We start from the raw sequence: 17,117 nt of genomic DNA, 5'->3' as shown, positions 1-17,117 counted from the left end.
GATGACTGCAGTGATATCGACCTTTCTGAAGACAGTGACGCGGAGTATTTGACTTCGGAACAACCTCCACCAGATCCCGAAGAAAAGTCGTCAGACGATGAGGGTGAAGAGAGCATGTCAGGCGGGGCGTGCGCTTCATCAACTGTGGATTGCGGACAATGGAAAAAAGAGCTACTTAACGGCAATCCAGGTTTATTCTCGGAAGAGTTTTCCGAACCCGGTGACCTTGATACACCCTTGGGGTTCTTCAGAAAAATCGTCACTGTAGATATGATGGATTCCCTTACTGAGCAAACAAACATCTACAGCACTCAGAAAATGGGGGAGTGTGTGGCCGCAACCAGGGCTGAAGTGGAACAATTTTTGGGAATATACTTGCAGATGGGTTTGGTTCAGATGCCAAATGTACGGTGCTACTGGGAAAGCGGTACACGATACACCCCGATCTGTGATGTCATGTCGAGGAATAGGTTTGAGAGACTAATGCAGTGCATTCATTTTGTCAACAATTGCGACGTTGCCCAGGAAGACAAGAATGACAAGGTATGGAAACTCCGCCCCTGGATTTCAAGCTTGCAATGCAACTTTGCACAGGTCGAGCAAGAGGAGCTGAATTCTGTTGATGAGATTATGGTAGCTTTCACGGGAAGAAGCAATCTAAAGCAGTACCTCCCCAACAAACCAACCCCTTGGGGCTTCAAACTTTGGGGACGTGCCGGAACAACGGGGATCCTATACCAATTTGAGGTGTACCAGGGACAAAGTAAAAAGAAGTATGAACACGGTCTTGGAGGCGGCACAGTCTTACAAATGTGTTCACTTATTCCAGAAAACAAAAACTTCAAAGTTGCAGCGGACAACTTTTTCAGCAGCATTGACTTGGCGGCTGAGCTGCAAAAGAAAGGCATTTATTACGTAGGAACATTGCGTCAAAACCGACTGCAAGACTGCAAACTCATGACCGAGTAGGAGCTCAGAAAAGAAGGAAGAGGTTCTTTCGACTACCGTGTCAACACTGCAAGGTCCATCGCCATTGTGAGATGGTATGACAGTCGCGCTGTTTCACTCGTGTCTAACTACTTGTCTGTCGAACCTGTTGAAACCGTGAGGCGATGTGACAGAAAATAGAAAAAACTTATCGAGATCTCTCGCCCTCACATCGTTGGAGCATACAACAGCTTTATGGGCGGAATCGATCTTCATAATTATCTGGTTTCTTTGTACAAGTACTGCATCAAGTCACGAAGGTGGTACTTGTACATCTTCTACCACACAGTCATGATCGCGGTAGTGAATGCGTGGAATTTGCACAGACGGCACTCTAAGCAACTTCACATGAAGCCGGTGAAGCTTCGCGTGTTCATTGCTGACGTGGCGGACAGTCTGTTGAAGGCAGAGAAAAATGTGAGAGGCAGACCATCATCTCTACCATGCCCCACACCCAAACGAAGGAAACGCGCAGGCGAAAGCAGAACTCCGGAGATTGATGTCCGCAAGGATGGTGTAGGTCACTTTCCTTTGGTGTCTGAGAAGAGGCAGCGATGCAAGAACTGCTCACCTCATGACAAGTTCAGTTTCGTTGCATGCTGCAAGTGTAATGTCTATCTGTGCCTCAACAAAGAACGCAACTGCTTTTACGATTTTCATAAATAGAGTTCGCCTACTGCCCAGTGTATCATATTTGATACATTGAGTATTTTTAAAATCTGAAAATGAAACTCAGATTTTTTTGCATTTCTAATCTGTAAGACCCAGAAGCAGCCAAATAATAAAGTTTCTCAATTTTCGTATGTTGGTTTCACTGTCTGGGCATTACAGGGCTAGTTATAATTATGATGCAATTAAATGCAAAGGTGCAAGCGAGCTGGACAAGAATGACGAAATTAATCCTTGGAGAAGGGGAACAAGAGGGACAAAGGACAAACATAAATCTCCAACCACAGCTAGGTGACTCATGAGCGACCGAAAAAATCCGCCTGGTCCAGGTATCGAACCCGGGACCTCTCCATTACAAGTGGAGCGTTCTACCAACTGAGCTCACCAGGGGTTAGACGTCAGTAGAGCAAACGGGTTTTATCCCTGGAGAAGGGGAACAAGAGGGACAAAGGACAAACATAAATCTCCAGCCACAGCTAGGTGACTGGTGAGCGACCGAAAAAATCCGCCTGGTCCGGGTATCGAACCCGGGACCTCTCCATTACAAGTGGAGCGCTGTACCAACTGAGCTAACCAGGGGTTAGACGTCAGTAGAGCAAACGGGTTTTATCCCTGGAGAAGGGGAACAAGAGGGACAAAGGACAAACATAAATCTCCAACCACAGCTAAGTGACTGGTGAGCGACCGAAAAAATCCGCCTGGTCCGTCTAACCCCTTGTTTGCTCTACTGACGTCTAACCCCTGGTTAGCTCAGTTGGTAGAGCGCTCCACTTGTAATGGAGAGGTCCCGGGTTCGATACCCGAACCAGGCGGATTTTTTCGGTCGCTCACCAGTCACCTAGCTGTGGTTGAAAATTTATGTTTGTCCTTTGTCCCTCTTGCTCCCCTTCTCCAGGGATTAATTTCGTCATTCTTGTCCAGCTCGCTTGCACCTTTGCATTTAATTGCATCATAATTATAACTTTAAATTTGCAAGCTTCACCCTCGTTGGTGTTAGACTGGTGGCAGCTGGTAAAACCCGTTTGCTCTACTGACGTCTAACCCCTGGTTAGCTCAGTTGGTAGAGCGCTCCACTTGTAATGGAGAGCTCCCGGGTTCGATACCCGGACCAGGTGGATTTTTTCGGTCGCTCACCAGTCACCTAGCTGTGGTTGGAGATTTATGTTTGTCCTTTGTCCCTCTTGTTCCCCTTCTCCAGGGATTAATTTTGTCGGCCTCCCTAGTGTCCGGTTGGGTCTCATCCTGATGAATCATCGGTGGAGACCTTAGGTGCGGTCAACATCAGATCAGACCTTTTTGAGACAGAACCATATACTTGCTGAGAGGACTTACACCCAAACAATTCTCAGGCATGTCATTTATAGTGCGTTTTGAAATGAGATGCATGATATAAAATGAGGCGTCAATACTGACGCACCCCTTTTGCGAACCTAAACTTTTGAAGGCCTTGTCCCCCTCGCTAGGCGGACAATCACATGAATCCTGGCATGTGGATGAAACTTTTACCTTAACACCCCGACTCAATGCCCATCCCCGAATATTCGACCACCACACTTTAAGAAAAAAAAAACGATTTTTTTTACAAAACACAGTCATCGACCACTTCGACAAAAGCCTGCACCAAGCATACCCGTACCATGGCTTGTTTGCTCCGTGCCGCCCCCAAGTTAATTCGGGCCAACAATGTTTTTTTTTTTTTTTTTTTTTTTTTTCAAATGGAACCCACATTCTTAGTTTCGGTTTCACTTGTAGAGGCAGGTGGATACTTTTGTAAAGCTTCCTCCTTATGCGCTTCCGAGTCAACATTTTAGCAATGGCCAACCCCCGGGCTTTGATTTTGCGCTCCTTGACAAATGCTGAAACTCATATAGGCGGGCAATAGCTCGCCTTGAAAATACTTGCTCTTGGTGGCCGAGAACAAACACGTGTTCCTGATTGGCAGCCATTTGCTGCGAAGAATACCTGCACATATCCTAAAGAACCCAGTCTTAGTCTAACACAGATGCTTTGGCCGGACAGAGACACAAAAGTCTGACACAAGACCAGTATAAAAACAGGAAATAGAGTGCCTGTGAGGAATGAAACACACAACACAGATAGGCATCAATCACTTACCTTGAAAATACTTTCTCTTGGTGGCCGAGAACAAACACGTGTTCCTGATTGGCAGCCATTTGCTGCGAAGAATACCTGCACATATCCTAAAGAACCCAGTCTTAGTCTAACACCGAAGCTTTGGCCGGACCTGATACAAATCACAAAAAGCAGGAATCGTGCCTGCGAGAGATAAAAACAGACCGAGGTGGAGAGGCTCGTTCTGTTTCACCTTAGTCAAATAGTGTAGCTCATTTTGCTAAAACAATGCATATTTGCTAAAAAAAGTATATATATTTCGCCGCGTTTAGCAGAGTTTACTGCCAAGGGTATTTGCACACCAGAATAAGTGAGACTTAGTAAGTTTTTTTTTTCTTCTTTTGATGAGCGACAACAGAATCCTAAACGGGTGATGAAACAAAATATGAGCCCAGCAAGACAGGCTAGTTGGCCGTGTGCAAGCACAGTGCCTCGGCCGACAAATGAGGTTCTATTCTTGGTCACTTGTCATAATTGGTGGGAATAGTAAAGTGAACGAAAACAAGGCAATATCTCTTGCAGCTGACAGCTGCAAACAAAATTCATATACCTCGATGAATAACCTGGAAATAAAATTGTGTGGTGGCCGAGTGGTTTCAGGTGTCAAATTTCAAACTTACAGACTGTGTAGTTCTGGTTTAAGTCCTTTAAGTCCTCCTATTCTAAATTGTTTTTCTTTTCTCAATTTTTGAGGCACTAGCACATAATTTATATGCCAATTCACCTTTAGAAGCATTTTAATTATACTCGGCGGCTTCCTAGTGCCCGTAATAGATTCTCAGTGAGAGTGGCTTCTAATTGTTTTTTCTTGCTCTCGCTGCTGCTTCCTTCCTCACCCTTAAAAGACTGACAACTCGACACAAAAGTAAAAAAAAAAATGTGTTTCAAATGTGATGAAGATCAGCATTTACAAGTTGTACCCCTCCTTCATGCCCCGACATGCCACCATACCATACCTGAGTGCAGTGACGAATGGTCCCAGGTGCTGTGACCCGGCCATATATGGCCTTACAGTGTGATGCGACTCATGCAGCACCTATGCTTCATGATGGAGATAGTGCGCGAGTTGCGACCTGCTAGAGCTGTGCACTACAGCTTTACAGCCTGCAAAGGGTGGGAAGATGCCCGTCTCTTTGCAGAGCTCGCAATAGCTCACCAAGAAGCTATTGCAAACACTAGGGAGCCACAGAGTGTGAATAAAAGCACTTCTGAATGAGAATTAGTGTGCAAATTATGTGTCTATACGTTAAAACTAAAAAAAGCATATATATGTATATGCACATGTATATATATATATATATATATATATATATATGTATGTGTGTCAGGGATGGGCAAAATACATGCAAATATATTGAAATACAAATACAAAATACTTCGTCAAAAATGTATTTAATTACAAATCTAATTACATTTCCAAAAAAAAATTTAAATGGATATTGAACCAAAGAATTTAGTGTCCATAATAAGTGGCGCACGTTCTTTCCACGAGCCAGCAGCCGCCGGTGTGCGCGAGCACACGCAACGAAAATTACGTCAAAGACCTCCATTCTCGCTTAAGAGGACAGTGAAATGCGTGGGATTCGGGCCAAAGGAGACTAAAGGCAGGCTTATCATCTCTACAAGTGACAGCTACGTGCTTGTTAGACCAACTAATCGCTTACCTGTTACACCAGACATCACTGTGTAGATGAAAAACTTGTCTTTATTCTCTTTTGGCCCGAAGCCCATAGATTTCACTGTCATCTTAAAGGGGAACTCCGGCGATATTTTGAGCAACCCCAACTAACCATATATTCGAAATCGCCGTCCATTACTCTTTTCGGTATGCTATTTAGTATCGCGAAATTCAGAATAGTTTTTGTGAAATCGGCAAATGAAAACGACGCCAAAACGAAGATTCGAATATACCCGCGCTTTTCATTTCCCTGAACGTCACGGTTGGGCTGGATTGCGGTTCGAGCAGGCAGTCTAAATATGAACTATGCCGAGTATTTGTATCGTGCTGCTGCGCGGGGGCTGGAGCGACCTTCCAAAGCATTCATTTGACACCATGAAACTGTTTGTAATCAGATGTCAACGAAGTCTACAGCCCAAAGAGTGAACTCCTACCCAACCATGACGTCACTTTTTCAATGTTGCCCGTAGAGCTTTTCACTTTGAAAAACACGATGAGGTCTCAAATTGTAAATTCTGTAACTGCACGAAAAAACATTATTTTGTCCAAATATTTGGGTTACTAGTTCAGCGGTGTTTGTTGGTGTGTCTAGCAAGCTTTGAGGCAAATCGGGGACTATGAAGAAAACGGCGGAGTACCTCTTTAACCGCGAATGGAGGTCTTTGACGTCATTTTTGTTGCGTGTGCTCACGCACACCGGCTGCTGCTGGCTCGTAGAAAGAATGTGCGCCACTTATTATGGACACTAAATTTTTTGGTTCAGTATCCCTTTAAGTACAAGATACAAATACAACCAAATGTGTTTGGTCTCTTCCAAATACATTCCTCAGAATTAGCGTCAGCGACTTCAGGGCACCTGCAACGGGTTTCTGGGTATCTCATTTTAATTTTGTATCGCACACTTGAGAGTTAGTGTGCGAGGCTCTAGTAATGTTATAGAAATATAATCACAAAAAATGTAATCAGCTTGGACGTAATAGGTTAAAAAAGTACAGAGCTTCAAACACCTTTTTTTTTTGTCGATTACATTTTGTTATAGAGCAACAAAGAACCGAGACGACCAAGACCCGCAGCACTATCTAGAGAATTTTTTATTGTTGCAACTCGCACCAGTTACGAAAATCTGGACAACCTGCGCATTTAGAATGTTCCAGGCAAAAGTATGGATGGAAATCAGGCTGGAAAGCATCACAAGTGGTCACAGGCACTTATTTAGCCAGTCTGTTAGTGAACGTCGATTTCGTCACTATTCTTGCCCTGGACTAGCACCGTAATCATAAAGTCACTAAACGCTTGTGCTTGATTGAGAGACACTGCATTCGGTGCAGAACGTAGCTTTCTTCCTACTCTGAACACATCTTAGGTGAGCAAATTGAGTCGTGACAATAAATTTGAGGGATGTATTTTCGCCCACAAAATTGTATTTAATTACAATTGTATTTGAAATGCCCACATTTTAATATTTAAATACACACATGAAATACATTACCCAATTTGTAATTAAATACAAACGCAAAATACACAATGTATTTGAAATACGTATTTCAAATACTTGTATTTGCAATATTTCCTATCCCTGATATGTATATGTGTGTGTCTGCGTGTGTGTGTGTGTGCGTGCGTGCGTGCGTGCGTGTGTGTACTAAAAAAAGGCAAAAAAAAATTCTACACGTGGGTTTGAATTAAGAGCTCCACTGCTCTCGATTTCAGTTTACTAAGGCCCGCTTCAGACGTGGCAACTTTTCCAGCAATTTTGAGGTTGCTGGCGGGTTGTTCCCTAGGTTTTCCCAGATCAAAATAAATTGTTGAGATCGGGTTCGGCTCGAAATGGACGAGCAGCTCGAGCAACTAGGAGAAGTGTGAAGCGGCAGCAGCCAATCAGGAATGCAATATTTGCACGTGACATCCCTGTGGTGGTGACAATGACAGCTAAAAGACTTGGTTCTGGTTTGAAATGGATCGTTTTTGGAAATAAACCGTTTCAAAAAGACGAGTTAGTATTCTCAGCACAATTTAAAGATATAAAAACATGTTTTTTTATGTAACTGTGCATCTAAATAAAGCAAGGAAAATGAAATTTCATGATGATGATGGCAAGCTCAGTTGTCATCATCATCACCACCACAGCGGTTTCACGTGAAAATATCACATTCTCGATTGGCTGCTGCCGCTTCAAACATCTCCGAGTTGTCCGAGTTGCTTGTCCGTTTCGAGCCAGACCAGATCTCAGCAATTCGTGTCGATCTAGGGAAAGCTATGGAACAACCCACCAGCAACCCCAAAATTGCTCAAAAAGTTGCCCCGTCTGAAGCGGGCCTAAGACACTCTATTGTCTGGTACAGAGAACATTTAGGAATGTTTTGGTGTTTAAACGTTGTACTACCCTTTTTACAAAAACAACGACAGAAAAACACATTTCAGAGGGAAAAGTTAAGGAAAGGGAATGTAACATTATGTTCAGTGAAGTTCGGTGACATGACCCGGGACTCGAACAGGAACACTGTTATCCTTGGTGTGTCCCCATGAGACTGTGTTGCTGTCTTTGCTAGTGCTTATCTAACTGAAGTACCTGTACCAAAAGTAGAAGAAACATATGTGCATAACAATCATTATTCACAAGAAAATTTGTCAACATCCAAAATGACCCATGGAGAAAATTATGTGAGGAATTTTTCGGCCACGTTAGCCGAGTCCCCTATTGTGGCCAATGTTTCATTGCAACTTTAATTGTACTGAACAGTTATAGGGTATATTACAAAGTGCAATTTGGTTTGTATGAAACTACAACACACAAAACAGCACTCTAATACAGTATGTTGAGGTATCTCTGAACAAATTTTAGGGTTTCGTGGTGCCTCCTTCAGATAACTGATGTTGAACAAGAAATATGTGCACCAAGGAGTGAGCAAACAGTGACTTCCAATTAGTCCCGCGACATGTCGACAAGGAGTGCGATGTGTAGAAGGTCATCTAGAAGTATGCAGCCAAGATGAAAAAGCAAAATATAACGTTATCAGAATAAGATCACATAAAAAAGGCTCCAGAGCAGTGAGACAATCTACAATCTAGGCACAGTAATGAGTCAACCGACGTACAGCCGCGATTCCCTTTGCGTCGATTGAGGTGAAACGTGACGGACAGAAAAATAAGAAACGCGTTTTTTTTTCTTTTTTACATGATGTGTTTCGTGCAGCCGATAGCAGGGCGGTTGGGCGGCGACACAAAAAATTGACTCACTCGCTAGCGTTTTTAACTTCTTTCGGCGTCAGTCGGCACCACAGATCAGTGGTCGGCACTCATCGTCTACCCGGGAGAAAAAAAAGTACGAGCTTAGAGCCGAGCGCCGATCGCGACTTGCCTAAAGAGAAGCTCCGGTAACAGTTCGCCGACTCGTCAGCTTCAAACAACGCCTCTTCGAACGAGCCCGCGAATCCAATGCCTCGAACGGTCGCGGCGGCAAGCACGCCGGAAGGAAGGGGGCTGGAGGCGCTCGAGAGGTATCCGAAAAAGACGCGGCGCTGGTTTCTACGTCTATTTCGCACATGAGATAAGAAGATAGCAAAGCTAGGCGAGTGTAACACTGACTGACGTTACATTGGAGTACACGCAGTCGAAATGACGCCTGCAACAGAGCACAGCTAGAGGCTTTCAACAGGGGACAGGAGCGTTAAAATAAGCTGCGATTTCAAAACATCATGTCTCTTTTCTGTCCTTCGGTGTTTACATTGATCAGTGTATACCAAAGCAAAGCACTCAATGCTGCAAGTTATAAAGTCGTGTATACGTACCTTTCGAAGCGATTGAAAGTGCGTTGGTTTCGCTTGCAGCTCACGAGCAAGGAGCACTGTCTGTCGCTCTCGCGTGCTCGCCATGCTCGCGTCTCGACGGGTCGCCCGCAGCAGTGCGCATGCTCGGCGCACGGCGGCACGGCGGCTTGGCTGGCTTGGCCAGGCCCAACTGGGCTCGGCGGCCCGGCTACGTAGTCAGGCGGCTCGGCTCGCTCCCTTCGAACTCCAGCTGGTGCGCGCGCTGGTTGACGACTTCTCAAAAAACGAGGCTGTAACGTATCGTTTCACGCCGCAAATGCACGTATTTTCCACGTCGTTTTATTTTTTTTTAACTATGTGTGAATCGGTGTGATGAAGATAAAGAGTGGTGGGTGAAATGTGTTCGCATGTGGTCGTGGATTTTGTTAACGACGTAGGATTAACCCGAAAGGTGGGTCAATATCGAGAAATGTGCGCGTAAGATCTGTCAAACCTATTCACCCTCGTTATTTTATCGTGCGCTGCGAACCGACATTGTCACGGATCGCGTTCGATTTGGGTTTGAACACCGGTAAACCATTTTTTGTGGCATTACAACGACTGCAATAAACATTTGTAAAACGATCACTTCAATAAAAACGTCGTTAATGGACTTTTAGAGCGCAGCTCTTAGGGGCCCGTTTCCAGCCTGAGCGGCGTCGGCGTCGGCGTTGGCGTCGGCGTCGGCGTCGCCGTCGGCGTAACCGGGGGGGTCACGTGACCCCCCCCCCGAAGTCACGTGATTCCCGAGGTCACTTGACCCCCTCCCCCGAGATCACGTGACCCCCCGGGGTCACGTGACTACCCGCAGGTGACGTGACCCCCCTCACCCTATTGAAAATCGCTCTGAGGGGACTTCAGGAATTCTTTAAAGGGTGTGAAGGGGACTTCAGGAATTCTTGTGATGTTTGAAAGGTGAACCGATATTTCCTGGTGGGTTCGTTGGCCCCGTCAGAGGCTCTCCTGAAATGTCTGAAGTCCCCTTTACAATGCCTTGAAATGTCTGAAACCCTGTCAAGAACTTTTCTAATGGGGTCGGGAAAACCTTCAGGCTTCTTGAGATCTCTGTGGGGACACGGCCTAGGTGGAGAAAATACATGTCGCAGAATTAGAACATAGCTACGTATTGTTCACAAAGGGGAAACAAATAATTATATGGAGAATGTCGATCGTATGTCTGTACGGTCAGTTTTTTATTACTGCTCTTCTATCAAACACAACTGGGCTCCTCGACCCGTCTGTCAGTGGCCGCGGGTGTTCGGTCGCCAAGGGGGCTACGGGTTCGATCGCCCCATGTGGAGAATTGACAAGGCGCGGCCGAGTGTTGTTGGCCGAGCGGCGTTTTGAGGAGAACAAGCTTTACTTGTTGCACTAATAATAATAAAAAGGGCAAGCCGAGAGCAGCGCGTTGCCCAAATTCAGGGACGCTGCGCTGGGGAGGTTCCGAGGGCGAAGCGGCAGCGACTCGTGCCGGGAACCGGTTTCCCCGCGGGGGACTGTCCCCAAAAAGGAAAGAAAGTAAATAAACAAAACTATTTTGCTTTTCACCAGAGTCGGAAGTCCTCTCTTTTTCGCCGTCGCCAAAAACACGAACAGGCAACTCAAATCCCCCCCCCCCTTTTACAATGCCTACACACACACACTGCGCTTCTCTCCCCCCGGCAATGGGGAGAGGGTGCAATACCGCCAGTTCCGGACAGCACGCTTCTCCAATGGCCGGCGGGAGAGAGTGGTGTGAGGAAGCCGAAGAAGTCAGGAGGGCGCTATAGCCATTTTCTTTCCGCCCGCCGCCATGGTGATCTGGAACGCACCGTTTCCTACATCCAGAAAGGTAAGCGCTGCTTTGAGGGCTCGCCCCTTGGTCTGTTTTAATCCGTGCCGTTTCTTCATTGGTTCCGCAGGTGAACCCCAGTTCGGCGTTGGCCGCCTTCAGTACCGCTCGAGCACCATCGTGTTCAGCGCATTCAAGGAGATGGTGGCCGGTGTCGGCCTACTCGCAGCAAGCCTGGCAGCCGGGATCAGCGTTCAACCGCATGTAGTGCCTACGCACCGGGATCATGGCACTGTGGGTACTGAGACGGCGGATGACGGCCGCTGTCCCGCCTTGTTCTTTGCGCCTCTTCGTCCGACCGGCCTCAGAAGAATCCAGCGAGCGAAAAATACGCCGAAGACGCCGCCCCGACGACATCGTGGACGAAACCGTGACTGTGCTCGGAATTTCTCAACGGTGACGGGATCTGCTTGCGAGTTCGTGGTTTTCGCTAAACGTGCTTACTGAGACTGTGTATGTGTACGTGAGGTACACCTGCTCCGTTTTATTAGCTGAACTACCGTACATCAGGAATTTACCCAACGGCATTGTGAGTACTTTGAAATATATTTTTCGTTGTGATAAAGAAGTTAGTCGTTCCTATTTTATATGATCTCTTTCGTCGACAGCTGCTTGCGCCCGGGTTTGAACAAGCGTTGGTTTTTATTGTCTTTTTGAGTGTTAATACGTATGTAAAACTCAATGTCCGCAATAAATTTTCAATAACGTTTTGAACTGAATTTTTTCTATGGTTCACAATCATTTGGGCGTCTAAAGGGTTGATGGGCTAAGGGGTTGGGGTTGAAGGGCTGTGGGGCTGGAGGGTTTTTTCTGAGGGGTATATCTGAAGGGTATTTTTGAAGGGTTTTGAAGGCCTGTGCGGTCCCATAATCCTTCAAGGCTGATGGGCCCTTTAGAATTATTTTCAATAGGGCAGTACCCTTCCCTACTCCTCCTCAAGAGCTGCGCTCCAATTCGGCGTTACAGGGATTTGTTAACGGCTTTCATTTTTTTCATTGAAAGGTAGGTCGCGGGTGTACCAGATAGTTATTCTGAATGGTTTGATGGTTATCCAGCATTTCAAGCACGCAAGACTGTGTCTACTGTGTGCCGTACCAACTGCTTTATATACTTGCACTGTCAATCAATGTTCATGTTTTCGCAAGGCAGAACGTTTGTGTTAAAATATCTTTCTCTCGCGTGTTGCCGTGTGGTGACTCGTGCAGTTTTACGATATCATTCACGCGATGTCATATATGAGGGCATACCGATATTCACATGTTGCTTCACGAACGCTGAATATCGTGTTACGTTTTCTGTTGTTGCTAACTTGGTATCCGTTCTGAGATATATGCACGCGATATCATATTGGGCCCGTGATCGACGACCGATATTTATGTATCGTGAGGCCGTACAGTATATCCATATCGGTCACCAAAAGGCACGCGATGTCGTATTCTATTCCAATCACCACGCATTATCGGGGTATTGTGCTCCAATATGGTGTTGTAACCACAAGTTCTATCGGGATATTGTGCTTCGATATCGTGTTGTATACCAATAACCGCAAGTTCTATCGGGATATTGTGCTCCAATATCCTGTTGTATACCAATAACCACATACTATATCGGGATATTGTGCTCCGATATGAATTCCCATCGTGCGTATCGGGTTAATCGGATAACAATAAGATTTTATTGGTTCCATCAACTTCATTGGAATACAATATTTCCAATAAGCCGAGTTCATATTGGCCTTTTTCAAAAGGGATTATTTAGATTTCGTAGATTACGCTAGTTTTTATATAGATTATTTCGTTTTGTGTAATTGTATTCTTCATCTGTGTCCCCGTGTCTCCTTCCGAGCACGAGGTTCCGTATTGAGCGACTTGTCTTTGTTTTGTATTGTTTAGGTTTCGTAGATTTAAGCTTTTTTTTTTTTTTTTTTTTGTACTTTCGTTTTTTTTTTTTTTTTTATAGATTATTTTGTATTCTGTCCCCGTGTCTTCCGAGCACGAGGTTCCGTAGTGAGCAGGTTTTTTTTTTGTATTTAGATTTCGTAGATTTAGGGATTTATTTTTTTTGTACTTTCGTTTTTCGTATCGATTATTTCGTGCGGTGTAATTCTTTTTTTGCTGCGACGACGCAACAAATCCAACGTCGACGATGTCCTGGCAGCCCGGGTAAGTGACCCCTTTATTACTTGACTTTCGAGCATGGCTGAAGTTTTAATGCGGAACTATGCGATTGGGCGTACTGACAGAGCAGAGAGCACAAGAGTTTGTCGAAGTGTGATTGAGACGGCGCAGTGTGTGCGTCACCGCGTTCCGTGCATCTTCATCTCTTGAGCGCACAACGATGTTGCTGCTCGAGCGACGCTCGTTGAGAAGCACGCGCGCTCAGTTATGCCGCTATTACTCGTGAAGTACCGTACGCTGGAGCTCCGCTTTGCTAGGAGGAGCTCGTGCCGTCATTTTGAAGCATGGGTTGGGCACGCTATCTCTGGGCACGCTACCTGCAGCGTACGGTCTACCAAAACACCCTAAGGCCCGCTTCAGACGGGGCAATTTCGCCCAGCAACTTTACGTCGCAACGCCAGCAGCACGGACCTCCCGCATACACACGCAGCAGTTGAATTGCTACGACTTGCCCTCATCATCATGGAATTTTATTTTCCTTGCACTATTTAGACTTACAGTTACATGCTAAAAACATGTTTTTTATATCTCTAAATTGCGTTTAGAATACAAACTCATCTTTCTGAAAAATTTTATTTCCAAAAGCGATCCATTTCAATGCAGAACCAAGTCTTCAGTTATCATAAAAAAAAATGAGAGCCGTTTACAAATCCCTGTAACGCGGAATTGGAGCGCAGCTCTTGAGGAGGAGTAGGGAACGGTACTGAGGGGGGTCACGTCACCTGCGGGTAGTCACGTGACCCCGGGGGAGTCACGTGACCTTGGGGGGGGGGGGTCACGTGACTTCGGGGGGAGGGAGGGCGTCACGTGACCTCGGGGGGGGGGGGTCACGTGACCCCCCCCCCTTCCCGGTTACGCCGACGCCGACGCCGCTCAGGCTGGAAACGGGCCCCTAAGAGCGGCGCTCTAAAAAGGAAATTGGGTTACGGGGATATTTATTCAACGCATTCGGTGGGAGTTGGTACCACGAGGGCGCCACAGTATTTGGTGCCCCAGTAGACTTCCGGTAGTGTATTTATTTCTTCTTCAGTAAGAGACAGCGATCGGAAAATAAGATTTTCCTTCGGAGAGGTACCTGTAATAGGTTTGTAAGAACCTACGCGCTTTGTAGAACGTGGTACAAATAACAAACGGATGTGTGACAAGAGGAATAGAAGAGGGAAAACGGAAGCGCGCAGGGGTCCGCCGATACTTGGCGGCAGCGAGCTTGTTTGCAAACAAACATTGGTGAATACAGCCTGTAGTTGGTCAGCAATTTAAAGTTGCGACAAGTCACTTGCTGTAGATGAGCAATTTAGACAGTGCTGTACAACCGCTAGCGTGGGGCCTTTAACGTGGACCGCGCAGTAGTGATACACGACCGCACGCTGGTACGATGCTCATCCAAATCGAAATGGGCAGGGGTGGGGCTCGAACCCAGGATCCCTGGATTCTGCAGCGTGAGCTTTCGCTCCACGCGTGTCGAGCTGGGTGTGCGCTTTAGCCCACTCGCCACAGGGGCCGAACCCAATCTCAGCAGTTCGTGTCGATCTAGGGAAAGCTATGAAACAACCCGCCAGCAACCCCGAAAGTGCTTGAAAAGGTGCCCCGTCTGAAGCGGGCCGAATGGGTAGTAATCCGTACAGTTGTCAGCCTAAATAAATATTAAGAATAAGTTTTGCATGCTCCGAAGTGGTAAGTTAGCGCGAAGATGTGACTCTGTAATGCCCTACTAGGTCGCACTGTTCAGTGCTTGGTGCTCTGATCAGTGCTGATCAGTACACTTATCACCAGTAGACAATGATTGGTCGCTGCAGCACGAGTGCGGCCAGCGAGAGCTTTGTATTTGCCATCTTGTGCCCACAGGAAGTCAGCCTTTTGGAGCATTAGGCTGGATGGCATCGTGCTGGAAGACACACTCTTGTTTGCCATCATTCTAGAAATTTTTTTCTAAAACCCTGTGGTTACTATGTTATCTTCAAGAGCATGTGGACAGTTTTACGAAAGTGCAGCATTGCAGGAAAAAGGCAGAACTCGTCAAATGCAAGTCTTATGACATGATCAGAGGACATGCCTTGGCACGCCGAAATGCTGCGTACTTGCCTTCGCACGCTTGGACACTGATAAAAAGTAGACGTCGTGTGAATGTGTTAACCATTCGGGAAGGTTTTGAAGGTGTGTCGCGTTTTACATGTCTTTGCCGCATACATATCACTCGCAGATCTCTGGATAGTCCAGCAGTTCTGTTTGGTTGCACTATGAGTGGTTGCTATCATGATCTATCGGCAGTGTTTAAAATGTACTTGTATGGATCCGAATTACTCATGTCACCTGAAAACAGAGCAGCACAGTTATGTGTGGGTTACAAATCACATTGACGCTTTTGAGCTATGCAATCAGGGGTGTCGGAAGTGGGAGAAGGGGGATTCGAGAAAGATCAATTTTTTACTCCCTTCCACAGATTTGGTTGCTAGAAATGTCCCGAAGGCAAAGAACGATCTCCGCCGCCTCTGTATTCTGTCGGCACACAATCAAACTAATTGCTGGCCCACGGGTGCTGCAAGTTACAAATACAGTCTTCAGAGTAAAGTAAAACGCTGCTTCAGAGGCACATAAATCTTCATACACAACACACCTTCAGCATCATCTACACGATTTCAATGCTTGTTCGGTATGCCCAAGTGTGCAAGGGTCGAGATGCAGCACTTCAGCATTCCAAGGCATGTTCTGTGATCCCGCCGCAAGACATGCATTCAATGAGTTGTGACTTTTTTATGCCGTGCTGTGCTTTCATAAAAATTTCTGTGTTCTCAAAGGCACCTATAACCAAGTACACAGGGTAAAAAAAAAATACAGCGAATGATTGCTATTAAGCCGAAAACGTGTCTTCTAGCACACTGCCGCCCAGTCTCTTAAAGGGATACTACAACGAAATTTCGGCGCTTATTTCTTGATCTATTCGTGTTCAAGGGAGCAGTATCACATCAGACGCACCAATCTCTTGTTGAAAAAGACACGAAAGGAATTTGAAAACGAGTTAAACGGTTAGCAAAGAGCACCCGGTGGCTGGTGCTAACGCCTCCCCGAGACTATATTTTGTGTGTCCCAAATGGCGCTATTGTTCATCTACAAGATTATAGAAGATTAACCCGTCACTCAAAATTCGTATAAAAGCAGCCGCCTCGGTGGCTGGAACGTCTAGGACATCTTCTCGATGTCAGCCTTGACGCAGCTTTGCTCGTCTCGAGACAAACTACGTCACGATTGCGGCGTAGGCCATGTGGTCTCCGCTGGCTGCTCTCAGAGCACTTGCCAGAGTGGGCCGTTTATAACGAAAAACACAGCCATCAGGCTCAAAATACAGACGTTTTATTGTCATTTACGGATATTGTGGATCATATTCAGCCTATTTGTGAACACGACGGGAATATTTCAAATTTCGTTGAAGTATCCTTTTAAAACGCTTTAACTGGTCAACATCCCGTTGGTACATGATGGCCGTCTGGTGGCCGCATTCGCGGAGTGGAGAAGCGTGATCTAACAATTGTCATAGAGATCAGAAAGTTAATGCATTTTTTTATATCAAACAGCAAACTTGTTTTAATCATAAGTTACAACAAAAATATGAAACTCTTCTCTTTTTTTTGGGTCAGTATGCACACCTTTTTTGTGAATTTAGGAAAAAAACAAAAACATTTAGGACATTTCATTTAACAGGCATAGGTAAGAAAAGAAATCTGATTTTTCTCTCATTTTTTTTCCCAATAAAATGCTCTGATTTCCGGCCCTCAGGAACTTTTTCTCATTCTTAGTCGCTTTGTTAAACACAAGGTACATTGTTTAGTATTTAAAAATAA

The 17,117-nt window shown here is 45.7% G+C and overlaps 1 protein-coding gene across 1 annotated transcript; it reads left to right on the top strand.

Moving 5' to 3' along the window:
* Positions 1-359: 359 nt before the first annotated feature.
* LOC120843145 (piggyBac transposable element-derived protein 1) lies at positions 360-1,784 on the top strand. Its single transcript, XM_040214377.3, has one exon. The coding sequence runs from the start codon at positions 382-384 to the stop codon at positions 967-969; it is 588 nt and encodes a 195-aa protein (XP_040070311.2). The 5' UTR covers positions 360-381; the 3' UTR covers positions 970-1,784.
* Positions 1,785-17,117: the final 15,333 nt, after the last annotated feature.

This window comes from Ixodes scapularis, unplaced genomic scaffold (genome assembly GCF_016920785.2).
Source record: "Ixodes scapularis isolate PalLabHiFi unplaced genomic scaffold, ASM1692078v2 PGA_scaffold6__148_contigs__length_123643588, whole genome shotgun sequence".
Classification (NCBI taxonomy): Eukaryota; Metazoa; Arthropoda; class Arachnida; order Ixodida; family Ixodidae; genus Ixodes; species Ixodes scapularis.
The sequence above is the reverse complement of the archived record's forward strand: the minus strand, read 5'-3'. Positions and strand labels throughout refer to the sequence as shown.

Coding starts and splice junctions, on each gene's coding strand:
- LOC120843145 (XM_040214377.3), top strand. CDS start 382: ATGGGTTTGGTTCAGATGCCAAATGTACGGTGCTACTGGGAAAGCGGT.